This window comes from Tenrec ecaudatus, chromosome 4 (genome assembly GCF_050624435.1).
Source record: "Tenrec ecaudatus isolate mTenEca1 chromosome 4, mTenEca1.hap1, whole genome shotgun sequence".
NCBI lineage: Eukaryota > Metazoa > Chordata > Mammalia > Afrosoricida > Tenrecidae > Tenrec > Tenrec ecaudatus.
The window spans coordinates 183,609,917-183,636,770 of record NC_134533.1 but is presented as its reverse complement, the minus strand read 5'-3'; the positions used below and the strand labels follow the sequence as shown (position 1 = coordinate 183,636,770).

The 26,854-nt window shown below is 44.8% G+C and overlaps 1 protein-coding gene and 1 pseudogene across 2 annotated transcripts in view; one reads left to right on the top strand and one right to left on the bottom strand.

Annotated features, from left to right (window-relative positions):
• NEK10 (NIMA related kinase 10) overlaps window positions 1-26,854 on the bottom strand; it is a 268,659-nt gene that overhangs the window by 187,252 nt on the left and 54,553 nt on the right. For both annotated transcript variants that reach the window (XM_075547136.1, XM_075547137.1), the window contains exons 6-12: window positions 24,299-24,383; window positions 11,961-12,002; window positions 10,226-10,304; window positions 8,312-8,379; window positions 7,895-7,974; window positions 7,069-7,155; window positions 3,014-3,238 (exon numbers count right to left, since the gene is read on the bottom strand). In XM_075547136.1, coding sequence (XP_075403251.1) covers window positions 3,014-3,238; window positions 7,069-7,155; window positions 7,895-7,974; window positions 8,312-8,379; window positions 10,226-10,304; window positions 11,961-12,002; window positions 24,299-24,383 — 666 coding nt within the window. The remainder of the gene's footprint in view (window positions 1-3,013; window positions 3,239-7,068; window positions 7,156-7,894; window positions 7,975-8,311; window positions 8,380-10,225; window positions 10,305-11,960; window positions 12,003-24,298; window positions 24,384-26,854) is intronic.
• Window positions 9,351-9,828, top strand: LOC142447239 (NADH dehydrogenase [ubiquinone] 1 beta subcomplex subunit 3 pseudogene; annotated as a pseudogene).

Here is a 26,854-nt window from a genome sequence, read left to right as displayed (position 1 = left end):
GTGTGTGTGTGTCCCATGTGAGAAGTCATTGCCTCCCCCGCCCCACACCCCCAGCCCAGTTCATGAAGGTTTTCTCTTTGCGGGTTCACTTTTCAATCTGCCTAGAGTGGATTTTGCATACAGTCTGATAAAGGGATAAAATTTTGTTTGGGTTTGTTTTCCTCGCATGGCTGCTGCGCAGAGGTGACACTGTGTATTGAAAAGCCTGTCCCCCTTTCTCCCCGTGACATCAGTGAGGTGCCCGGAGAGGTGTGGGGTCGTGCGGGGACTCTTTTCTGCTCCAGGTCGTTAGCTTGAGGATGTCTCAGTGTGGAGCGTGCTGAGTTCTATTTTTCCCTGAAATGCCCAGCTTCCTTCATTTTAGGAGAGTGCCTTCCCACTCTCTCTGGACACTTTTTTTAGGTTTGATTTTCTACCTTAATCAATGTGGGGATGTCCGTGGCCCACATGCTGACCCCTCCTCTTCTGATGGCCAGCTCTTTCCTTTCCTAAGACCTTGTTTTTGTCCTCTACCAGGTAGATATTTTCCCCCAAGTTTTCTCTCTGTGTCATAACTCTCTTCCATCTCATACTTGGGTTAATTCAACAGTTGCCTGGGTATCGTCCGGTCCTCATTCTCTGTCCTTATCTCGCACTCTCTCTCCTTTTCAGTGTCCTGTCATCTCAACATTCATCTCATTTCATATACTGTGTTCTTTTAAGTGTCTGACTGAATAAAGCGTTCGTTTTTCTGTTTACTTGGTGCAACGTCTTCCACAGAACAGCCTGCATCTGTGTGTGTGTGTGTGTGTGTGTGTGTGTGTCTGTGTGTGGCTCCCTGCTGCTTGACAGACGTGCCCTATTCTTTCATTCACTCGATTTTCTTTTGTGGCCAGCAGCTCCATCTGGAACCATGCGTGCCCAACCACAGTGTCGATGGGGGCCCCTGGGCGTCCTCTCCTGTTATCAGGGCCAACCTGTTGCCCTTTCTTCAATAGTCACGGGGATGGCATTGGAGCTGGACCTAGGAAATGTCACAATTTGTGGTTTTATGTGAAAGTTCCAAGTCTGGGGACCACTCCAGCCCCATCAAGAGTGCACAGCCCCTCAGAAACTGTTGTGCATTGGGGGTTACAGGTGAACGGGCAGGAACAGGGCTCCTGAGAACTAGCCTATAACCGTCCCTGTTCATATTCAAGACACTAGACAACCACTTGCAAAGTCGACCCCAGCTCCACGAAGCCCCGCCAGAGCAGGCACAAGCTTGGAAATAATACTGTTTGTCCAGCCAGGGTAATAAATGCTTCCAGAGCACAGAGACCTGTTTCCCATGGAACAAGAGTTGACACGTAGCATCTTCCTAAGGATGAGCTTTCTATCCTTACAATGTGGAGACGCTGGAAAATGACTCCGGAGACTTCAGAGAAACCTTTCCTATCAAAGGTACTTATGGCTTGAGCAAAAAGAAGAGTGGTTTCCTATGTCAAACTCAATTTGGGGTGAGGTGGGGTGGAGGAGTAGGTTTGTCTGTGAAGTACTGTTTAGCGATTGTGGAATTTTTATTCGTTTTATTACGAAGAGAGTGGAAGCGCTTTGTGAGAGCAAGCCACAGCTGTTGCAATGGGTATGCATAACTAATACTAAGACCAGCCCCTTCAACATTCTTTAAAACCAACCCCCGGACACACACACACACACACACACACACACACACACACACACACACACACCCTCCACAAGCAAAAAACAACAACAAACTATACATCCAACTGAGCCTTTTAAATTATAAGTTACAAGAGAGTAACTTAAGGTGACACAGTACTAATGAACAATGTATATTTCTAAGGATATGATATATTAATAGTACATTCCTAAAGGCAAGAAGATACATCAGTCCATATTTTTTTACATAATAACAGAAATCACCAACAAGGTGACTGTTCTTATCTCTACAGCCTGTTCTTATGCTTTGGAATATTTCCTCAGAGAAAATGCACTTGGTAACACATAATTCCACATATCCCTAGGGGCATAACAAGTACCAAGGCTGAATAATATTGATTTGATAACATCTAGTCATGTTCAAATTGATAAAGTCGCTCTGCTTTCATTAGCGCGAGCTTCATTTCTGTACCACAGATCACACTGCAGCTGGGCCTTCCAAGGAGACATACTGCTCTCAACGCTGAGTCGGTCCCCAGAAGGCTGCAGTGGCGCTTTATAATAACAGGTAACAAGGCTTTCCCCAGGGTGGTGCCAGAAGATATCATTAGTCAGCTACTCCAATATGCCGGCATGCAATGCACAAAATAGAAGGATTGAAGTGTAACACACTTCAGGAGAATTCCCATCTGCAACTGTTTTAATAAACAAATTCCTGGCTTTAGATTCCATGGGAATTCCACGTTTGGAAGAGAGATAATAATACCAACCCTAGCCGACTGCAGTGAAGATTAGAGGGAAGAGTAAACGCCACTGGCCTGCAGTCAGCAGCATGGGAAGCACTTGGTTAGTGGCGTTTTCCCTCATTTTACGTAAGGACTATACATCTGTTTCTTTCATGAGGGCTTTTCTTTCTCTTGGAGGATAAAGTTTCTACACAGACACACATACACACACACACACATACACACAGACACTTTAGAGACGGTTAGTCATCGTTGCACTTGTTGGCAATACAAGGCACATACAATGAGTCACAGAAAAGTAGAAAGGCAAGCGTTTTCTTTGGGGTACTGACTTCTATTCAGCCTGCATTTGCAGGCTGGTGACTCACGATGTGCCTGCACTGTACTCCAGGCTGGTGAAGCAAAGAAAAAAAAAAACCACAGTTCCCAAGAAACTTCAAAGACTAATGCCCCATACATTGACTGAGAGCGTGTTTGTGATCATGGGACTCTGGGAAACATAAACAACCAGAGAAACCTCAGAGCGGAGGAAGCAAGCTGAGCGTGTACCCATCTGCCATCCTGCCCTACAAGTCCCCAGCCTTCCGTAAGGAGGACCCGGGGGACACACGCCCTCCGCGACTCACCCTTGTAAAATATGAAGGATCTGCTTGATGCCTCCCCAAATGCGAATTTCCACACTGGTCTCAGGGTCCTCACACACCTGAACCAGGATCCAGACGACGCTCCAAAGGAGCTTCAGGTGGTCGGAGTGGAGCAGACTGAGGAGGACGGGTATCCCCTCATACAGCTTCAGCTGCTCCTTCACCTGGGGCTCGGCACACAGCAGCCGCAGCAACTCTGCCGTCAGTCTGGAACCGGGTGGGGAGGGGTGATTAGAGTCTCAGCCAACACAGGCTGCTGACCACACACCAGGCTACAGGTATCGGCACCGAACCAGCTATGAGCACTACATTTCCTAAGCCACAGGTCAGCAACCTTTTTGTGTCTGTTTTTCCCCAAAAGGAACAGGTAGTTAACATTGTAGGCTCTGTGGGCTGTGAAGTCTCTGTCGCAATAACTCAGCACCGACTATGTAGCAGCGACACACAATATGTCATCGAATGGGCATAGCTGTGTCTTCATAAAACTTTTTTCACAAAAGCAGGCAACAGACCAAAGTAAGCCTGCAGGTTGTAATTATTGATCTGGCCTGACAACCTATGAACCAACAATTAGACATTCAAGTATCTATGCCCTACACTGTAATTAAAGATTTTTTTAAATTAACTCTTATTTTAGTCTTCAGAAATGTACCCTGTGGTTGTGAAAAATTAAGACCTTTAAAATGAAATTAAAAATATATGCACTATAGAATCAAGATAAAAATAATGATAGAAGGCAAGTTCAGCTGAAGTCTGGAAAATGGTGATGATATGTTTCATGAAACCGCCCTGGTTGTCCACTGTCCATCCTGTAAGCACTGTCCCTGGATGGGGACAGTCATTCTGCCTCTAAAAGCCATCTCTTCCCTGGCCTTGCGAATCTCTGCCCGAATGAGTCACACAAATGGCCAACAGGTGTACATTAAAGCCATTACCCTCCTCCCCAGATCTGTTCTTCCTTACCGGGTCTGGGCTCCTGGCGCATCCCCCAGCCCCACCCCCACCCCCACCCCCGGTTCTCTGAGCTGGAAGGATGGGAGACGTCCTAGATGCCTCCTTCTCATTCCTCACGTCATCATTGGCAATCATGAGGCCTGGTGGTGGTGGTGGTGGTGGTGGCTAGTGCTGCTGCTGCTGCTGCTGCTGCTCAATGGCCTTAGTGCTGTTGCTCAGAGGCTCTGGCTGACGGGATCACACCCCACAGCAGGAAGCACTGCCCCTCCTGCCCCATTCTCACACCTGCCTCGATTCTAGAGCCCATTGCGGAACCGGCTCATTAGGGTCCTCCTCTTCTTCGCCGACCTTCCACTTTACCAAGCATGAGGGCCTTTCTCAGGGATGAGTCTCCCGCAATAACCACATCCAAAAGGTGTTAAGGGGAGCAAGTCTTACCCTCCTTGCTTCTAGAGAGCATGCTAGCCTAGGTGCCCCCTGTTTTCTGGGTGAACCCCTGGGGTTGGTTCCCTAGTAAACCAGACAGCGAGCTCAACCCGCTGTGCCTTCCATCCTCAGGAATCCTGACCATGCTCCAGAGACAAGGCGCTCTGCTAATCTACGTCTCTAATACTCTGACGCACCTACTCCTTGTTGTAAGACAGTTTCAAGTGATAGCAACACTGTACGACAGGCTAGAACTTCCCGTGGGACTTCAAGGCCTGCAACTGTCCCTGGAGCAGATCACTACGTCTTTTCTTCCATGGAGTAACTGGGTGGGTTTGAACTGCTGACCTTTTGAGTGTCAGCCAAGCTCTGAACCTGGGTCACCAGGGTTCTCCTCATTCGTACCAGAATTCCCCTCCCCAATTTTCCATTACTCCTGCTGGGCTCAAACATTCCTGTTCTGCCATTTTCTAGATTCTTCAGCTTCACAAACTTCCTACAGCAAACATACTCCTTTTCTGGAAGTGGATCTTACTGTGTGGGGCCATTCCCCAACCCACCTCACTCTACACAAACATTGCCATTAGAGTCATGTTTAAAAAAAATTAATCTGATTGGACTTTAGAGTCATTCTGTCCGTTCCCATAATGCTCATGGTAAAGTCCTCTTTACCACAGAGTCCCTGAGCTTCTCTGGATGTAGGTGCTGCCCAAAGGAGCCCTGGTAATGCTCCTGGTAATGCTGTCTGGTGCAGCAGGGGCTGCAAACTGAAAAGTCGGCATGTCAAACCCACCAGCCACCCCACAAAAGAAAGATGGGGTGTCTGCTCCAGTCAAGATTGAGAGTCTACAAAACCCTATGCAAGGCTATTATGAATCACAACCGACTCAGTGGGTTCAGTTTATAGGTGTTGCCTCATCTGAAGAATGTGGAAAATAATAGGGTTGTGATACAGATCAAATGAGTTAGCAATAACCTGGCACATAGAATGTGCTAACTGAAAATTACCTATTTTTTATAGAAGTGTATTACTAAGCTGTCTTAGTTTCCTTCTGCACTCTTTTCTGGAGATATACGCAAGCCCACCCATACCTAACATGCCCGCCACTTCATGCCTCCTGTCGAGGCACCTTCGATGTCTGTCTGCTTGCTCTCCTCTGCCCAGTAACTCCTTCCTCCAGGTCCTCTGCTTCATGCTCCCAGAGGAACCTAAGTGCCATCTACCCTCCCACTGGCTGCTCCCCTATACAGCTTCAAATTTACAACTGGTGTGGGGTCAGGCACCTTGAGGTGATTTTGGGGGGGAGAGGAGGTGACTGAGTTCAGATTGCCAAGTTGGTTACGTATAATGTGCGCAAGCAAAAACATCAGCTTGATTGAGAATCTAAGAGGATTTGCTGAGTCAGATGTTAGGGCTTCTTTGCGTGAGATTTCTGTTTTCTATTTTGCCTCTTTAGAAGGTTCTGCCTTACTCAACGAAGCCTCCAATGATGTAGGATGCAGCTCCACTTAAAAGCAACCTGGTAATTAACCGGCTACAATGATTCTTCAGAGTGATAGGCAGTTCCAATAAAAAATGTTTTCATTTTACTCCAGAATCTTTTTTTGAGTAATAAAAACAGGTAATTACATAAAAGATTATACTGTCGTCATTCATTTTCCTTATCTTATATAAAATGGATTTTATATAAGAATTTTAAGAAATATAAGAAAATACCTTTGCGGAGAAATGGGGTTTTTATTTATATTATTTATTTTATGTGGCCTTTGCCTTGGTTCTTCAGAAAACAGCTTGAGAAAAATTTTCCCTCAGCCATGGGAGGTACCTTTCCCAACTCTTCCACCTGGAAGGTTACATTTCCTGAATAAATTATAAACAACTTGGTTTGATACTTTTTGCCTAGCCGGGGATACAATCTGTCCTGCGATTGGTCTGCACCTTGCCGGAACTGACCATTAAACTGTGCTGTAGTAGTCTTCTGTATAAAGGAAGTATCTGCGACCTACAAGAGGACTGATCAGTCCGTGGGCCTGGTTGGGGGCCATGCTTTGAACTCAACAAGGGATTTTGTACATATAGGCAGGCAATCTCACAGAGGGCTCAGAAAGAGGCGCAGGAAGATAAGCAAAAGGAAGAAAGAAGAAGGGGAGGAGGGAAAAGGGAGAGAGGAGTAAAGAGAGAAAAGAGAGAATGTCCCAGATTCAGTAAAACTGTAACACAAGCCAAAGGCTGCAACACTGAAGAAAAGAGCCAGGGACACAGCCAGAAGGGATGGCCTGGGAGGGGTCCTGGGGCAGTGGCAGTAGTGACAGACTTCAGGGTCAAGAAGAGGTTGTCCTGCAGTGAAGAAGGAAGACTGCCACAATGCTTGTTTTTATCTTGACCTTCAGTTACACCACTGCTTCCCTAAAAATCCACTGAAGTAAGGTCTTTGGGTTTTGGGTAGGCATTGAAATGGATTCTACAACTCAGAAGAGAAGTGGAGAGTGCCGTGGGAGGGATCAGAACTGATGAAATAGTTGGATGGGTAGAGAGATGTCTCACTTCTACTTCACGGATCAGCTTTGGCCTGGTTCTGGCCATTAGCCCCTTGAAGTTAGGTTCTGATGTTACTACACCCACCATTTTCTAGTCTTCTTCCCCAGAGCAATCTTACCTTTTGGAAAGCAAGTCATATTCATGTAAAATCATCAGCAGGTTTTCTACAATGTTGAGTTCACTTATCTTCTCCCTACATTCTGGACTATAAATCAAAATACATGAGAACTAGTACAAACGTAGTTTATCTACTCCACTTATTTAACATCCCACATTATATTTCAGGATGAGACAAATACAACCCATCCCCAGAGGCAGGGCCACGTCAAATGCTAATGCTCCATGAATACTATAGGTCATAAACTAACCAAACAGCAATATGGTGATAACACCATTTCATTTCTCTAAAGGGAACCAGTCATATACTATTCAAATACACAAACACACGCATGGAGTGCACAATGGTCCATATATTTGTATGAAAATATACATAAAGCTCTTTGGTTTCCAGCAGCCAAGCCACCAAGAGGGGCCAGGGTTAGCTGCGATGTTTGACAGGTCAAAAATATCTGAAAATGGTTTGCATGCTCTAATCGCCAGGTAAAAATGAAAAGGAAAAAATATTTTGTTTCCAAGGAAATAGTAAGATCATTTTAAAAGTGGAGGTAACTGAGGGTTGGATAAAAAGGCTAGGTAAATATTTCCAATCATGGAGAAAAAAGAAAATGTTTTCATGTGAATTGCCTTTCCAGCATCAGTTTTAAAAAGAGACTTTCTCCGCCCAGGACTCTCTTCGACATACTTACTCACTTTATTCCATCTTGATGTTTCAAACACGGTAACTAGCAGGTGTCAGAGTGACCACAGAAACTGACTCGTTCGCACGCCACATGGCTGAAGAGTGTATGAAAAACGAACTGAACGGCAGGTTATCAAATACTTACCTCTCCGCTAAACTAGCCAGCGCCAGCAGAGCCCCCAAGAGAACATTCGTGTCTCGGGCACCAAGTAAGTTGACTAACGTCTGAAAAATAATGTAAAATAGAATTTAATGAAAGAAAGACTACAAGTTTCTTGAAGGATCAAGAGAAGTATCTCAATGTATTCCACATCATTGTATTGCACCTTGAAGATCGTGTTTTTGACAGATTGAAGGTGTATGAGTACCAGGCAACACTGTAAGTAGTCGGTACACTGAGTTGGTGGTAAATGGCATGAAGAGGAAAAGGCTGGCAGCAGGTTTAGGCTAGTCAACCTAGGAAAGCCTTGGCAGAGACCCGCGGTGTTAGACTCCAGGTTAGCGTGTTTGTGGATTATAATGTGCATGTGGATTGACCACAGCTTGAGCCTGGGCTACTCACCTTGTGGGCTCCACTTGCGGTGACCCATTCTCTCTGGTCTTTGACAGCAGCCAGCTTCTGAAAAATATCTGTAAAAGATGACAACCACTCGGAGGGGGATCCAGTAAGCAGCGGGTCTCTCATGGGAAAGCGTGATGGGCACGCAGAGAGAGGGCAAGCGGAGCACAGAGAACGCAAAAAGCACAGAGCCACAGGGACATTTGTTTTTTAACTCCCAGAATGAAACCCCCCCACACACACCAAACACAATGAGCATGTGTTTTATTATAGTGGTGTTATCATAAAACAGGGAAAGACAAAAAAATCCAAATATTTCTTTCCCCTGGAAGTTAAGCAAATTCCTTAACATCATCAAGAGTTCAAAGCAAGAGCTAGCCTCCAGAAATCCTCCCTACACCGAGGACAAGGTCTAAAGAGGGCAGAGAAGTCCAATGGGCATCTATCTCAGAGGGACTGCCTGCTGGTCGGGTTTACTAGGACTGCTTTCTCGCTGCCCCTAAATGAGAAGCTGTGTGCTACACGCCCCATGAACAAGTGCGGGAACCAACCCTGCCACACCAAGACCCTGGGCAAGCCTCCCACACGGCAGCAGGGGGCTTCCAGCTGCGCAAACCAGATGGCACCCCGGCTGCTAGGACCTCCGGCGAGCCCAGCGTTGCCCCATCATCATTTCATATGAGGGCTGTCTTCCTTTCATTGTCTGTATGAGAGATGCCAGATCTATGAGCTAACAACTCGTGGTGGTTTCACAGAAATGGAAGAGCAAAAAATTACATTGGAAAAAAATGGTTTTCATGGAAGCCTCCTGGCATTATAGAAAGTAAGCTTTTGCTCAATAAAGGGGAAACCGATCACAATGATCGACATATAAGCCCCCTCCCAGGGGGACAAACAACAGAAAAGGGGGTGAAGGGAGACAGCAGTCAGTGTCAGACATGGAAATAATTATAAATTATCAGGGGTTCATGAAGAAAGGAGGATGGGAGGGGAGAACGAGCTGATACCACGGGCTTAAGTAGAAAGTAAAATGTGGGGCTCTCGATGGAAGATTAAATTTTGAATGTCCTGAGAGGTCAGATTGCCGTCAGTATCTTCCTGTAGACATGGCCCCTGGACATGGACATGGACATGGACATGAACATGGCCATCATAAAATGGAACTTCCAGATTATAGACAGTGGAAGATAGAGGGACACCGTTAGAAATTGTCCAGGAGAAGCTGGCTGCACAGGGGCTAAGAGATCCATGGGGCCACAATGAAGCTTGGAGATACATGGGTGGATTTGCAAACAATGTTTCCTTTCTTGGTGCAATATTAAAAGGATTCAAATGGGGATTTGCTGCCTTCGTGATAGCTGCAGGAACTGAGTATTTCCTGGAGTCCCCGCATAAAGATAAGAAGGATCACTGAAGCTAGTTCCTGAAAATTGATTAGTGACTTCTTAATCTATTATAGAAATAAGATATCTATACCATAGCCTCCTCCTCGGTGTGTTTGTTCATTAAATAAAACAAGTAAGATGCCATAAAAATTTTTTAAAAAAGAAAGTAAAATGTTCTGAAAATGATGAGGACAACATATGTACAAATATGCTTGAAACGATGGATGGATGGATGGATGGATGGATGGATGGATGGATGGAAGGATGGATGAATTGTGGTAAGAACTGTAAGGGCCCCCAATAAAAATTATTTTTTAAAGATCTTTCTTTAAATATGACAGTTGTGTTTGCAAGGTCAGAGCTGTGCTCTAAAAACCGTCCTTCTGAGGAGATTTTGCCACCGAGGACAGCAAACTGTGTCCTGAAGGCTTTCGATACATTCATAAATGTCTCCTTGTGCCTGCTGCAAACACCTTCCCGGCCTATCCTAGCCCAGCTGGAGGGCTGGCTGTGCCCGTGCCACTGTGCTCACATGTCATATTGACCAGCTTGTCCGCGCTGTGCTGCTCGTCGCCGTAGCCCAGGTACTCGTTCGCCACCATCTCCATGTACTGCAGGAGGGACCAAAGCAACCAGCAAATCAGGACACTCAAAGGCACACACGCACGGGTGACGGTGCAATTCTTAAAACGGCCTGCAGGTGGCACAACAGATTCACCAAATAGCACTGGGGGCACCTTCTGGGCCCCTTTTAAGGTTGGGTCTCTGGATTCTCTTGCCTGCACTGAAGTGCAGGGAGGACTGTACATGTTTGATGTTGCATCCAAATATAAGGTAACATGTAACATGTACAATATGTAGTGCATAATAGACTTAATTCTTCAATGTGCCTCTTTAGTAGTTTCATAACACACTGCATCCATTCCGTTGACCTTATACAGTATTCAAAATTGCATCTAACCAGAAATACGCAGATGATAATAATTAGAATAGAGTGGGAACTGAGTAGTCTGGTAATTCTTCACTGTGACTAACTGGTCATATTCATAAACCGGCGCAGAAAGACACACCACATTTCAGATATGAAAACGGGAGTGACAAAAGAACTCCAACTCACTACCATGGAGTCGATGCTGACTCAGTGACCCTACAGGACAGGGTAGGACTGTCCGGGTGGGTTTCCGAGACGGTAGGTCTTGGCGGGCGCAGATAAGAAAGTCCCTGCTGGTTACACGTTGGGCTGCGAACCACAAAGTCGGCAGTGTGAACCACCAGTGGCTCCTCGGGAGAAGGACGCAGCTGCCCATTCCTGTGAAGTCAGACTCAGAAACCCAGGGGGCAGTTCTGCCCTGCTGTGCAGGGTCCGGATGAGCCGGCACTGCTCCGTGGCACTGAGAGCTACTTTCAAGGCGTTTCCCTCGACAGTAAAGTTTCAGGAAAAGAGAATTTTATTGACTGAGTTAAGCCTCCAGTCAATTAAAAGTGTTTTATTCATATGAATCAAAACTAGGCACGCTGTATCATGAGTGAGAATAGAGTAAAATAAGAGATTTCATATTAAATGACCATTACACTTAATCTTCGGTTAATAATTCAGAATGAGCTTGCAGGGCTCGGGGTGATTATGAAAATCATCCTCTGTGCACCCAGTGGAGGTTTCAGGAGACGGGTCTGATCCAACCCGGTGAGAGCCACGGAAAGGGTGTTCCATTACATGAATAAAGCCAGTCTTTTAATGGGCTCGGCATACATGGGTAATAGAGTCCCTCCATTGCCTCCCTCAGTAGTTAGCAAAACAAGGTTGAGATCATCTATCCCGTGATCACTTATTTATCAACATTAATATTTAATGAGCATAGTACTCACTTACTTTTGTTTTATACCGTGGTGAAAATGTTGGGGGTATTTTCATAACTAATATGTCCCCTCATTCAATGGTTGGTGCAGTTTTGAAGGCATGGGCCTGCCAGCCAACGCCTATTCCTTTTCAACACGAGCTAAAGACATGTGACCTTTTATAACATATTCTCGTTCCAACAGGCTGGGTAAAGGGAGCCCAATTAGCCCGAACAAAAGGTCCCAGGTACCTCCCTGTTCTGAGTAGCGTGCCTCATGCTTGCACTTCACAACCTCACCTGCTCCTCCCCTTCCTTGGCAGGCAGCGTAGCAGAAGGAAGCTGCCTTCAGGTCAAGCACCCCGTAATCCCTGCCCAGAGCCATGGCACAAAACGCAAAGGCAAGGCCAGCCACCACACGAGGAGTCTTACCTGAGCTAGGTTTTCGATCCCACCCAGGTTATGGAGTATTTCCTAAAAAAAAAAAACAAAAAAAAAAACAGAAACAGCAGGATACACATAAGAGATGACAGTTTAGGGGGCTCTGTTCTATAGGGAATTTCTTTATCAAGGCCTGGGATTCATGATAATGTTTCTTAAAGATCTACTGTTAACATCAATATGAGGGGTGGGGGGGCGGGGGCAGAGAGAACTTCATGTCTGTTGTTCTATTTTTAAAATAAAGGCTTTATAAATATGAACATTGAACTGAGAGTAAGAGGATGTGCATGTGCTCAGAATAGCGGCCTGTGTTCTTGCTCTTTTACGTCGTCAACATGTCATCAGAGGAAAAAAAAAAAAACCTAGGCCACTGGATGGATTAAACCCAGACTCTAACAAGCCAAAGGACACTCACTGCATTGCATTCTGGGAGCAGGGAAGAGTTCTTGGTTCTCATTGCATTCAGCCTCTCGCATTACAGATGAGGGAAGCTAATACCCGTAAGGGAGACCATCTTGCCAGAGCCACAATGCCTGGTGGTAGATTCAACACCATCCAACCCCAGACATCTTCCCTAGGCTCTGCTCTTAAGGCTTCTGATTAGTTTCTTCCTTGCAACCCCTGCGGAGAATTTACATTTCCACTCCAAATATACTGGGATCAGAAGCTACAGTTTAACAAAATTCCCAAGTGACTCACTGATGCCCAGGTGATTCTTAGTTACACATCAGATCTGTTCAAATGTAGCTTCTGATTCAGCATATCTGGAGTAGAAATGTAAAGTCCCTGCAGGGGCTCAAACAAGAAGGAACTGGCTAGAAGGCTTATTTGCTACCTAAAGTGTGGTCCACAGACCGGTTGCCTCACCTGGAATCTGATTAGAACTGCAGAACCTCTGGCTGTACCCAGCCTTGTGAATCACACTCTGAACTTCAGCATGATCTCCAGTTGAGTCACAGGCACAATAAAGTTTGAGAAAGACTTTATTGTGTAAAGTGTACAGACAGTGGCACAGATGAGAGCTTTCAATATATGGAATTCAGAAAAGACAAAGCCCCTCAGAAACAATAATGGGAGCAATGATCCCAGGAGAGTAGGGGAAAAAGGAGAGGAAGGGGGAATGGACAGCAATGATGGCAGAATAACCCCTCAGGGGAAGAATACCAGGATAGTAGATGAAGGGATAGAATGGGCAGTGTAAGATATGTATACATAATAATAGCAATGCATAATATATTGAGAGTTTGGGCGGGAGGGGGAGAGCAGAAAAGGAGGGGGAAATAAGAGGAGCTGATATCAAAGAGCTCAAGAAGAAAGATATTGTTTAGAAATTATTGATGTCAATAATTGTACATGTCTGCTTGAGGTCATAGATGTATGGTTTGTTATAATATATGTAACATCCCACAATAAAATGATTTATTTTTTTTAAAAGTTTAAGGACTGTTTTTGTAGATCACGGGGTTTCATAAAATCCTTAGGCTGCTGGATGTAGCAAACCCAGACTCTAAACAAACAGAGGGCAAGCACTGCAAAAATGTCTCTTGATTCACAACTGTAAAGCCAATTCCTCATAAGAAGACTGAGGTTGCTCTGACAGTGCTAAGTAAGGAAGGTAAGTGGTGAGAGGTGGGTGCTGGGAAAAGGGCAGGCTAAGGAGTCTGTTCAGAGTGCGTGCTCTCAGGTTATCCGCATTGACAACCATCTGCAGGGCAGTGTGTTTTCAGGTGGCCTCCTTAATTAAAGCTGTGTTGACATCTCCCTTCTTATTTAACATGCACACAGGGAAGTTATTTGAAATATAAACATCAGCCACCACTGCCATCATCCCAAAGCTGGGAACCGCGTGAGGGAAGAGTTCAAGAGTGTAAAGGAGACCAGTCTTGTTCTCATGAACGACAGCGGGCAGCCGGGGAAAAGACACTGGCTCTCAAGGCCTCTTTCCTTATTCTGCATGGAGACAACTGGTAAACAGTGCACAGGCCCTTGTTTCAACACAGCATGCCAGGGCACTTGAACTCAATTAAAAATCGTTTGTGACTACCTACTGATAGGAAGTCTCGTCATTGCTATTCACCATTGAAGTGCTGTAATTGAAGAATAGAGAGAGACTGCACACATTTTACCTAGTTATGGGAGGCTATTTTATGCATCTTCAAACTACTAATATTATATTTATATAAAGGTCTTGGGTTTGGTTATGAACAGGGTACAAATAAGAAGGGCTTCAAAACCTTGGTGGGGAAAAAATCTATTATCTTTTAAATCCATTTTTCCACTAAGGTTTTGAAGGCCCCTCATATGAGCCCACGATAAATGCCCAAGGAAGGGACATAGAACTCCCCGCTGAAAAGACTGAAGCAAAAGATCAGCATGTTGGTAGCTTCTGCACAGGGACCCCAAAAGAGCATGGATCTGTTGAGTGGAGATAGAAGAAACTAGGAAAATAAATATTCCAAGCAAAGAGAGCAGTAGGCATAAGGGTAGATTGATGTTACATAGAAAGAACAGTGAGACATTCCACAGCTTTGGAATGAGCCAAATCTATAACTGTGCGAAGGGCATTAATGAAAATAAGTTTGAATAGAACAGTGGGATTAAACTGTGGGAAGACATGGACATGAGCCTGAATTTGGACTGGGTTGTGCAGACAATTAAACTGTATGCACAAGGGATGCATCAGGACCGCTTGAGAGAATGCTCCTCTCGTCTCAGCATGAACAGGAAGGAAACAGTTACCTGGGATTCCACTTGGGATTCTGTGGGTTTGTTTGTTTTTAACTATTTTTAAATGTGAATTAGGCAGGGGGTTACATTTCAGATAAGCAATGTGGTATTCACCAACACAGTAAAGGACTTACCAAACTCCCAGGTAGCTTCCCCATCTCTTTGGAGTTAGCTGTTGTCCCTTGTGGATTATGATCTGCCCCTTCACCCGAGTGAGTACATGGCAAGCCTCTAGCTATTGCTTCACCTCTCTTCTTTCACCGGCCCCGCCTTGGCCTCTTTGTAAACTCCAGAGTCTGTTCCTTTGGTAAGAACAGGTTTTATTTTTCTTCCTTGTTCTTTCTAACAGTAGTCTCGCATTGTATTTGTCCTTTTGAGATTGACTAACGGCCCGAAATGTAATGTTTTCTAATCCATTCATGCCATCCGGTGCTTTGTGGTGTTATTATTTTTTAGCAATGTATAGTATTCCATGGTGTGCAAGTACCGATGTTTCTCTCGCCATTCTCCAACCGAGGGGCATTTTGATGACTTCCATCTTCTTGCTATTGTGAACAGGGCTGTGAAGAAAGTAGACATTCCTACGCCTGTCTTTACCAGGACTCTTGCTTCTCTAGGGAACGCAGCCATCAGAGGGATTGCTGGGTCATAGGGGGTTTCTATTCCCAGTTGTGTGAGGTGCACCATGTTGCTTTCCACAATGGTTGCATGTGTTTACTGCCCCAGCAGCACTGTGTGGGTTCTGAACTTTCCACAGCCTCTCCAGAATCTGTTGTTTTCTGGGGGGTTTGTTTTGCTTTTAATGTGGCTATTGTTGTATGTCAGAGGAATGTGTCAATGTTCTTTTGATTTGCATGTCCCAGATGGCTACTGATTGTGAACATTTCTTCATGTTTGTTGACCATTTGGGTGTTACCTTTAGTGAACTGTCTCTTCCTGTTTTTGAATTAGGTTATGGGTCTTTCTCTCATTGAGGTATTGCAGTTTTTTATAGATTCTCCCCACGCCAAAAAAAAATTGTTCCCACTCCATGGCTTTTCTGTTGATGAAATCTTTTAATGGACGCAACTGTCTTATTTTCCGGAGGTCTCTGTCATCTAGTTGTCTCCTACTTGGTGGGTCTCCCTCATTAGCTTTCATAGTGTGCTTATGCCCTGCAATAGGTCCCTTCCATGTGTCCCTCTTTTCTCAATTTTGTTCCATAGCTTTGGGATTTACATTTATGTCTTTGATCCATCTTGAGTTCGTTTTTTGTATACAGGATGTGGTAGTTGCATAATCTGGTATCAATTTGGGACTTGAGAGGATTAAGAGTGTAGGGGTAGAGTCTAGGCTGTCAATCAGGAGATAACTAATGAGGCCTCTGTGTAGGTATGGCCTTCCCCTAAGGATTCTGGGAACTCCTGGATTTCCTCCTTTGAAGGTGGGAGAGACTCATTCGCTCTTGGCTCACTTCCTTGGAGAGGCTCTACTGACAAGACACATGGCACTGCGCACATAGACTGCATGCCCTGGGAGCTGTAGAAGCCACGTGGACCTACTCTGATGCAGCCCTGTGCTAGAGCAGCCACGAGGAGACCCCTGCCACCACAGAGATGCTTACAAGCCCACTCTGCCTGCATTTAGCATCATTGCATGTGTTGCTTGATTCTGAAGAGGAATTTATATATTGGTATGAACATATGGGCTAATAGCGGGCTTCTGGACTTGGACTGGGCTGGGATGTTTTCTCAATATTCAATTACTCTTGTATATAAACCTCTTTCTTACACACATATGTGTGTCTATTTATTTGTTTCTCTAGTCTACCTGGACTAACACTTGGGGTAAGGTATAGGGCTTATTTCATTCTTCTGCAGATAGAGATCCAATTTTGTCAGTGCCATTTGCTGAAGAAATTATCTTCTTCCATTCAATGGTGTTGGGTTTTGGCCCTTTGTCAAAGATCAGTTGTCTGTAGATGAATGGCTTTATTCATTCATTCATTCATTCATTCATTCATTTGTTAATTTCTGCTTTCTCTATCTATTCCACCACTCTATGTATCTATTTTAACCACTGTGGCTGTATAATAGGCTTTGAGGCCAGGAAGTGAAAGGCCTCCAATTTTGTTCTACATTATTTTTGTTTTATGAATGTTTCTATGGGTTTATAATTTGTTCTACTTCTTAAGAGGTTCTTTGCTTATAAAGTTAGTAATTAATTTTTCCATTTGTTTAAAGAATGGAATTGGGATCTGGATTGGAATTACTTTATATTTATAGATTTGGGGGATGAGTATTTATATTTTCACAATGGCAAGTCTTCCTATCCATGGACATAGAATATTCTTCCATATGTGGATTTCTTTTAGTTTCTTGTAATAGTGTTCTGTAGTTTCTTTGTCATGTATTTCTCTGGTTAGATTTATTCCTAAGTTTTTAATCTTTTGGGTGGCTGGTATACATGGTACTGTTTTAGTGATTTCTTTTTCAGAGCTCTCGTGTTAATATACAAGAAGACAACTGACTTTTGTACACTAATCTTGTGTCCTGCCATGTTGCCAAGTCTTTAGATTGTTTCCAACAGCTTTTTGTTTTTCAGATTTTGAAGTTTTCTATGTATGAAATCATCTCATCTGAACACAGTGAGCATTTTCCTTTTTCTTTTCTAATTTGTTGTTGTTGTGTTTGGCTAAGGATTCCAGTACAATATTGAATAAGATTGGTGATCAGGAGAGGCATCCTTGTGTGGCTCCCATTTACAAGGGGAATGCTGTCTGTTTCTGGGAATCCGTGGTTTTGAAAATAAAAATGGAGAGGTGGAGAGGGCAGGATGGCCTTTGAAATATGACCAACCAGAGATGAAGGCGGATTGGAAGAATGGGATCAAAGTGGAAAACGTCATCACATTTGAGCTGGGAGACTCTGGGACAGTGACAGAGGAAAGGATCAGACTGCATTCAAAGGAAGGGCATGCTGAGGGCTTGATGGAACGTCCAGCAGGAAAAACTAAAACAGACCCTAAAATACATTGCCATGAAGTAGATTCCAACTTCCCCTTGGGGTTTCTGAGCAGATGGCCTCCCATTTCTTCCAAGGAGCGGCCGGAGTGTTCAATCTGCTGACCTTGTGGCTAGCAGCCCAGTACATGACCCACTCCTACATAGGGATTCCTAAAATCCACAGAAAATGACTAAAATCAGGGAATCAGTCAGATGAAGGCAACTCAAACTTGAAACTGGGGTGTGGGAAAGCACCAAAGGAGAAAGCATCCAGTCCTCTATATTGTTTTCTACTCGGTCACATTTTGAAATGTAAGCCATAACAAGAAACCTATCTAGCTGCTATTCAATATAAACAATATGGAAGTATGGCATTGCTTCCCACTCTAGGGCCTGGGAAGAGTTATTTTTACTACACTAAAAAATTTTAAACTCCGGTTCAATCAGCTTGGGAAATGCTAGGTTAAACAGAAAGGTCTTTATTGCAGAATTCCTCAAAATCATTGATAGTTTGCTTTGCATCATGAATCTCTAATGGAGAAGCAGTCTGCAACTTCTACTGAACATTATTAACCAAAACACAGTTCTTAGAGAACACGTATTACTTCTTTGGGAAAAGTTGAGTAAAGGATGCTAAAAAGGCCAGGAAGGAGAAAGAGGCTTTATTTTCTTAGAGAAAAGTTGTCACTCACACTCGACAGTGTAACCTTCAGTTCTGAATTATGCACTTTCCCCACAGGCTCCTATGGAGACTGGCCCAGGGCAAGGAGGATTGCTTATAAGCTCACGGTCTTCCGTGTGTGTGTGTGTGTGTGTGTGTGTGTGTGTGTGTGTGTGTGTGTGTGTGTGTTTCAGTTATATTAATGTGGTTGCACTAACCCATAAGTTCTCAAATTTAGGTGGCCTACCACCTCCTTTTCAGATGAAACAATAACCAACTACTTAGCATCACCTTGGCATTCAAATATTGTTACACTGTAACCCATAGTCAAGGATAAAGCGTATCTGCTTTTGCAGCACCCTTGGATCAGCCCAGGACCCCCACCAGGAAATAGTGTCACCCACTCTGGGAAACACTGCTCTGACCTAAGCGCGTAAACTGGACAAAACCATGACGACCTGCTAGGCAACCCACCTGGGCTTAACAGATTTGGTCACAGAGCTGAAGCGTAAATACGGGCGCAGGCTTAGATTACAGCACTGCCGCCTGCGTGACCTTTCAGAACTCAGCACAGGTCAGGAGACAGGCACCCTGCGTGCCGGCACCTACTGACCAGGGAAAAGGCCGCTAGTCCACCTCGACTTTGGTTCAGGATGTAAAATATGAGCAATGTCCTTGTTCTGCTCACTTTGTAACTTTCTTTTCTTTTTTTGTCCCTCCCCGCCCCCCAAAGAGATTCAGTAATATCCCACCAAAACCCAGGGCCACGGAGTTCAATCCCGATTCACAATGGCCCTATATAAGGTATCCAAGACTGTACCTCGTTAAAGGAACAGATAGTCTCATCTTCCTTCTGAGGGGCCAAAAGTGGGTTTGCACGGCTGACTTTGCAGTTACCAGTCCAATGTTTAAATGGCAGTGCCCTCCGGGCTCTTCCAGTAAGATGTCGTTTTGTTAGGAACCATGGAGCCAGTTCCGACTCATACGGACGCTACGTACAACCAAATGAACACCACCGTGGGCCCTGTGCCATCCTCACAACTGTTCTTATAAATGAACAGTATAGTCCTGTTTCAAGAAATGGGGCACAGACTGCTTCTGTGGATGTTATTAGAACACCATTGTCCTTTCCATCAGGCTCTATCAGACCTACGCCTGCCCTGCAGTCAGTTCTTAAGAATGGCCCGTGGATGCCCCTCTGTTCCACAATCCTCCGTGACTCCGCGTTGCCTACTCCTATCCCTCCATCTTGACTTTACAACATCCTAATGGACTGGTCTTCGCTAGTTTGTCCAAGTACGGCGGAAAGGCCTGCTAGGTATGTTTAGACTTCTGGGGATGAATAAGAGAGGTTTACAAGTTACGGTGACTATTCAGGGGACCTCGGAGGACTCATCGTGACGAGAGTGTCCACACAGACCTGCCTGTCTGGATCCAGGCACTGAACTGATGCCGAGTGTAGCACAGCCATATGAGCCAAACTAAAATCGATTCCTACATCATACACAAAATCAACTCTAGATGCATGAAAACCTGAAACCGAAAAGGGAACACTTCATGACCTAAGGGAGGCAAAGACTTTTTTAGAGGGGGAAAGAAGAATTGATAGAAAGTTTGTTTCTGATCAATCTTCCACTGGGGGCATATGTGGAACTCCTCAAAATGTCCCCCAAGAACTGTAAATGCTCCCCAGACCCTACTTGGGAACTACTAAATATATGAGGAGGCTTTGAAAAATTGTGGACCACAAATAGCAGTTTCCAGGACTCTTCAGGCCAGAAACACTAGAAATAGAAGCCAGCTATCACTACTAAGTACCTGCTCTGTTAGAGACCACAGTAGAAGATCCTGGATAGAGTGAGAGAAAAATGGGGAACAAAACCTCCAGATCCTAAAAACAATTAGGCTTACTAAACGAACAGAGCCTGGTGGGACCCCCAGGCGACAGCCCTTCATCACCCTTAGGTCTGGAAATAAACTCACGCCCATGGCTTAGTTTTCAGACAAACAATAAACAAGTCCATGAGAGGAGCAGGAACCCTACAGAGGTGCTCAGAGGAATCAACCACATGAGGTAAAGGGGCAGCACTGGCCCACGGGCACACACTTTGTAAGGGGAAGAGGAAGCATGGGGAGGAAGGGAGACACATCACGTTGTGGGGATTGCAGTACATGACCTAAGACAAAATGTGCATGAACTATTGAATGGAAAACTATTCTTCTCTCTGAACTGCCACCCAAATCATAGTAAAAAGCTTTTTAGAATTTTTTTAAGTTCATGAAAAATTCTATTATCTTTTCATTTCATTTTTTCACAAACTTTTGAAGTCCCTTCAGACTGCTGTGTCACCAGGTGGCTGTCTACCAGATACCTGGAAGTGCAGAATTTATTGAAGGGTGGCAACAGGACCTTGTGAAAAAGTAAAAAATGATCGCTGAAGTACGGGGTTGAAGAAGATTGGGGACAAAGGAGCACTGTGGGAAGGTTAACACTTAGTAAGCAAGTGAATAATAGAGAAAATGTCCAACCAGCACTGTTGACTATGACCTAGAGGGACTCAGGAGCTGAGAAGGCCAGCAGACCATGTTGTAGAGTGTCTTCTAACAGGAGCTTAAAGAACTTAAGGGCTGAGAGATGCCCCGGGGTCAATCATTTTATTGCTGTGTCTACTAGACTTACAGTTGGAAGCACATACATTTTCTCTTTATCGCGATGAGCAATATGTTATGATTTGACTACATAATGTGTCCAGGTGAGAATTTAATATTATTCTGATTCAGGCACCAAGTATACTAGAAATCTCAAAATATATCTTCCTTTAATTCTTGGAAATTCTAAGTAACAATGTCTTCAAAAATGACTTCTCTGTTATTTCTTCCAAGTGTTCTTGCTGGGACACGGACACACACACACACACACACACACACACACACACACACACCCATTAAACTCATGCCAAAGGCTCTATATTGGCAGGCCAGACCAATATACAGTACAGAGGATATAAGTACGGAGGACACCAGTTTCCAACCTCTGTACCAAGGATGGAGGGTGCAGCACTGCACACTGTGGTCTATTTAAGTGGCTTCCAGAGAGAACCTTGTTCGTAGAATCTAATATATTTTATAATACGCAGCAATCACTGTGTGGAGGAAGTAGATTCAAGAGACACGGATTGACCTTTAAGAAACACCGTGGTGAAGATAAGGTGATGGCTTAAAGAGGTAGCCGGGTCAAAACTCAACTGCCATTGAGTCAACACCAACTCACAGTGACCCTACAGGACAGGATCAAAACCCCCATGTGAGAATTCAAGACTGTAACTCTTCACCGGCGTCAAATGCCTCATCTTTTGCCTGCAGAGAGGTCGGTGGTTTTGAACTGCCAATTTTCCAGTTAGCAGCCCAAGGGAAAGCTAAGGAGGTACTGACCACATTTTCTAAAAGCACAAGTGAAAGGCTAAGTCACAGTGAGGAGAAGAACATTTCTACTGAAATAAGAAAAGGAAAGTTGGCAAAACCAATGGAGGGAACAGTATCTGAGCTTAAAGGGTGAGGGTTTGGCTTGCAGAAGGCTAGGGATGAGAGTGAAGCCCAAGAAGCCCAAATACGCCTCCGGTGATTGCCCTCTAGCCATAACGGAGGGAGGGGAATAAACAAACGGATTACCAGTTTAATTTCACACATGAAATATTTTTATCCAAACTGTGCCATGGTGAAGACGAAGCGAGAGCACCGTGTATAGCTAAGCTGAAACAGCAAGCCTGTACTGGGACTGAACGAGGCAAAATGGAACTCGGGCTCCCGCTCCTTATGGCTGACCCACGCAGAACTGAAATGGCCACTCAGAAACACACAGGACCCACGGGTCTGTGTGGCTGGTTCATGGTGGGGAGAGGATGACCAAAAACCAAGCAAACAGGGCAGAATGGCCTTTGGAAGATTTTCAGAATAACATCAAAAAACTCACTGCCACTGAGTCCATTCTGACTCATGGCGACCCCAGAGGGCAGGGAGGCACTGTCCCAGAGAGTTTCCCAGACTGGAGCTCTTTATGGGAGTAGAAAGCCTCATCTTTCTTCTGACGAGTGGCTGGTGGTTTCGAAGGCCAGTTTAGAAAACAGCATGAGGAAGGACTGATTCTTTTCAAGGGAAGACATAGAGTGGCCAACAATCCAAGAAAACTCAGACCAGAGCAGGCTCTGGAGATAAATGGTATGTGTGTATGTATGTATGTATACATACATATATACACACACATGTGTGTTTTATTTAGATATTATATTTTATATACTATTTATATATATCATTTTTAAGTGCAAGATTTTCAAAAGACTGCTATTTGGACAATGAAAGAAAGCATCTTCTGACTCAAATAAGGATTCAGCAGTAAAACTGAAGACACAGCTTAAAAGATCTTTTGAGCAGCTTGAGCTTTCTAGCAGCTTCGAACCAGAAGGAATGACCTTCCAGGTTCAGGTGACAGGATAAGTGCACTTTGCTTTAGAGTTTGTTAGCTAGAGATGTTCGGGGGGGGGGGGTGGCGCACAGGGGGGTGGGGCAATAACAATGTGAAAGTTATAGAAAAAGAAGGGTACTGATGAACATTTAACCTTGGCAAAGAGAAATAATAATGGTCCATTAGAAATCCTCACTTTGATACCAATTGCAATGTAATTCACGATAGTCAAAAGGTGAAGACAAGCCAAGCGGTAGGTGGATAAACATGGTACGAGTCTTCCATGAAGAAAAGCGAAGTCCGGAAATGTGCTGTGACATGGATGAACCTTGAAACGTGCTGCTAAATGAAATACATCAGAGACCAAAGGGCAACTATTGCATGATTCCACGAGAACTATCTAGCATATGCAAACCCATTAAGACAAAAGATTGGTGGTTGTCAGAAGCTGGGGGGTGGGGGTGGGGCAGAATAAACTATTGGAAAAGGAAGGGTTATTAAAAGGAGGGGGAAAGAGGCAATCTAGAGACCTTGGGCAATGTTCCTGAACACATGGCCCTCAAGTCATAGCATCAGCATCACCTAGGAGCTTTATAGAGACGCAAATGTTCAGGCTCCATCCCAAATTTACTGAATCAGAAATTCTGGGTGCCGCTCCCAGAAATCTACCCCTCCCCTGGTTTCTGACACACCCTAATGTTTGGGCACTGAAGAGACTCTGCTAATCCCTCAGGCAGAACTGGAAGGAAGGACCTTCAGTCCAGGTGAAGGGATCCGTGAGCGGTGCTTTGGAGCCTCCCGCTGAAGCTCTACATCCTTGCTACTCAAAATGTGGACCATGGACCAGCGGTCTAGGCGACCCTGGACACTTGTTGGAAATGCAGGACTTGGGCCCCACTTTGTACCTACTGAATCAGGTATGCATTTATAAGATTCCCGAGTGGTTGCTATTCATAGTAATGTTAGACAGACAGTAAACCAGAGACAGCAGATTCAAGTAAATAGTGAGAGGAGGGAAAGAGTCCTGAGCTCGGGACCCTATGGGCAACCCCTTGCTCCTCTCTAGTCCTAAGCAGGAGGTTGGGAAGAAATGGACTCTGGGGGAGCTGCTGAAGCTGCAAACCCCTACCCGTCAGTGAGCCACATGGCAAGTCCCTACTTGTCTCTGTGACTTTAACCTGGATGAACTTGAACAAGCTTGAATGTCTGGTCAAGGGGACCTCTTTTAATTAGTAATGGTTTTTAAATGCCAGGTAAACACAAAAATATAGACCTAAAGTTCAACACACTTAGCCCCATAGGTAATATAGTAAATATATACAGATGCCCCCCATTAAAATAATTTTCATGTCTTTCTAGGTGGCAGAGGAAGAATTTAAATACAGTTATGAGAGAGGAAGCAAGTTATTGTGGCCAGCTTCAAAGTCCACAAGGTTGTTTGGTTTGGTCTTCATAACAAATTATAAATAAATAAAAACATTTTTCTTCTTCCAACTAACCTGATAGCACGGATCCCTCATTAATAGTCTCAGACAGATTAACACTCTCAGAAAATGAATAGACGGGGCTCGGTTAACCCACTCTCTGTGAAAAGAAAACAAGAGAATCTGTTCAAGTTTAACTGCCAAGTGTGATGGTTCGTGAGCAATGTTTAAGACGGTGAAGACAAGCATGGGTCTAACAAAATAACCACAGAGTTTATGATGTCAAGTTTAATCTACAACTGGAATTGATTACGTGAACTTGAACACATGACCCATTTTTAAACAGCACACATATACACGAGGACTTCAAAATGGTTCTGGGCAAATGGAACTGAAACATTATGGAACTTTTCCTGGACTTTTGGACACTCCCTTGTAAACTGTCTTCTTTTCACTACACAGCAGAGGCCCCCAGGTTTTTCTGGTTCATAGGGACCTTACTGTCGCAATCATTTTTTCATGCCATGCCTGGGCCAGAGGAAGTATCTACCGGTCCCATGTATGCAGTAGTAAGGCCCAAACTTAGTATGTATGCATGTCCTATAGACCTCTAGAAATAATGCACGTATCTTAAAAGAATATTTGAACTTTATCCTGAAAGAGCTACAATTGGTTAATAGGGTGGGTAGGTGAACCTGCAGGCACCAAGTAACCTAGCCCTGGATTCAGAGGGGAAGCCACCATCTTCGTTTCTTGTGGCCCACTGATTTGCACACTGCCCTTCCTTTCTGTGTGGCAACCACTGAAAATCCAACTTCAGAAAGATGTGCCGTCCTCTGAAGGAAGGTAATAAGATCTAACAAGGAAGCTCTAAGCTACCGTGAGTAGTTGCCTCTGTATCTAAGAGACGTCGAATATCAAGTTCAACTTCCTGAATTTGTGAACTCGCCCACACTGGGAGTTCACTGTGACATCTTGTGGCATCTCCGTGCCCTTTGGAAAACTTGGTGAGAAAGTACTTTCGTCGTCGCCGTGCATTTCCCAAGAAGCAGGCAGACCCTGGGAAGAAGATGGGTGTGCAGGTGCAGAGCGTTATTAGAGACGTGCTTTAATAACGGGAGTGGGAGAAAGAGGAAGAGCCAATGGCAACTCTGATCTCAGGCAAAGCACCAGCCTTGCCTCACCTGATGCTACAGGGGAGCTTGGGGTGGAAGTTAGACCTAGGAGTGGCCCCAGACTGAAGCAAGGGACTGGCCTTTCCCAGTCCCCAAAGTGATGTCATTAGCCCTTATAAACTGGCCCCGTGCTTGCTGGCAAACCGGACTCGAGGAGCCTGAGATGGTCTGCACATCCCGGGGCAAGGAAACGCCAGACCCAACGTGGGGAGGGACGAAGTGGGCGTCCCAGGCCGAGAAGCACCAGCATTGTCCTACATCTCTATAGTTCACAACAGATCAGAATGCAGGGATTCAGGTGGGGTCCTTGGATGCTGAAGGTGCATTATCATAAACTCAAGTGCACAGGCAACTAGTGACCTGGGCTGGTTGTGGAGGAGGAGAGAAATGGACTGCGGCTTCAAACAGGGGGGACACCCAATTTACAGAAAACACTCAATTTTCAAAAAAGTAGCTAGCTCCAAGGATCACTTCACTGCCATCTAATGATTCAGTGCCCACTCACGTGCACTCTGAGAGACTTTTAAATTACGTATGTGTCTTTAGCAAAGACTTGTTAGTTCGCGCCCTTAGGGATCTTTATTTACAACAAGGACAAATGCAATTTCGATATGTTGTTGATGGAAAGGTCAAGGGACAGACAACGCGTGGGATCAGAGTATGTCACAACACCTGCCACTGCCCAGCTAATCCAGTGTCAACTGACGGGACTCTCTGACCTTTGCCAGCACCACACTGTTATCATGCACCACACACAGTACAGGGCACCCTCAATGGACTCCAATCTAGCGCTGAAGAGTCTCAATCATTAATGGGCTTGTGTGAGCGCAGACAGTAGGAAGACAGGGTGGGTGTAATCTGCATGCTCTGTTGATGCTCATTGTCCTGCCCAGACCAGTACCTTCTGGACCAATATCATCAAGCGGCTGAGCTGTGTTCCCTACTGTGAGCGAGTAGTAAATGTAGTGAAAATGTTCAAACTTCCCAGCCTGCTCCCAATAGTGCTAGATCGATGTAGAGCACATGGGCACAAAGGGCCAGGGTGTGAGGTGTAATGGCATGTGTGAGGTGCAAGATGCCTTTCACCTCAGCTGGTGGTAACACTTGTACCCAAGGAGGCCAAGGAATAGAGCCCAGGCTGAGGCTAGAATGTTTGAAACAGAATTCGTAAACCAACCACCCCCTCCCAAAATAAAATTTTAAAAATCAACAAAATAGAAGGTACACACTTGATGGGGAGAGTATCTACTGGTTCATAGGCAAGGGAAACAGGGAGACACCCCAGGCTTATGTAGATGAGAATCCACATCGCTTCCCTCCCTGCCGAGCTTGGTATGGATCCAATGAGGTTCCTGTAGTCTCAGTGTCTGTCCCCAATCAAAGGAAGCACTTGGTTGAATTGTGCCCCGCCTCCACGGTTCACTTGGCTTCTCTTAGACTGACCTTTGACCCGTGA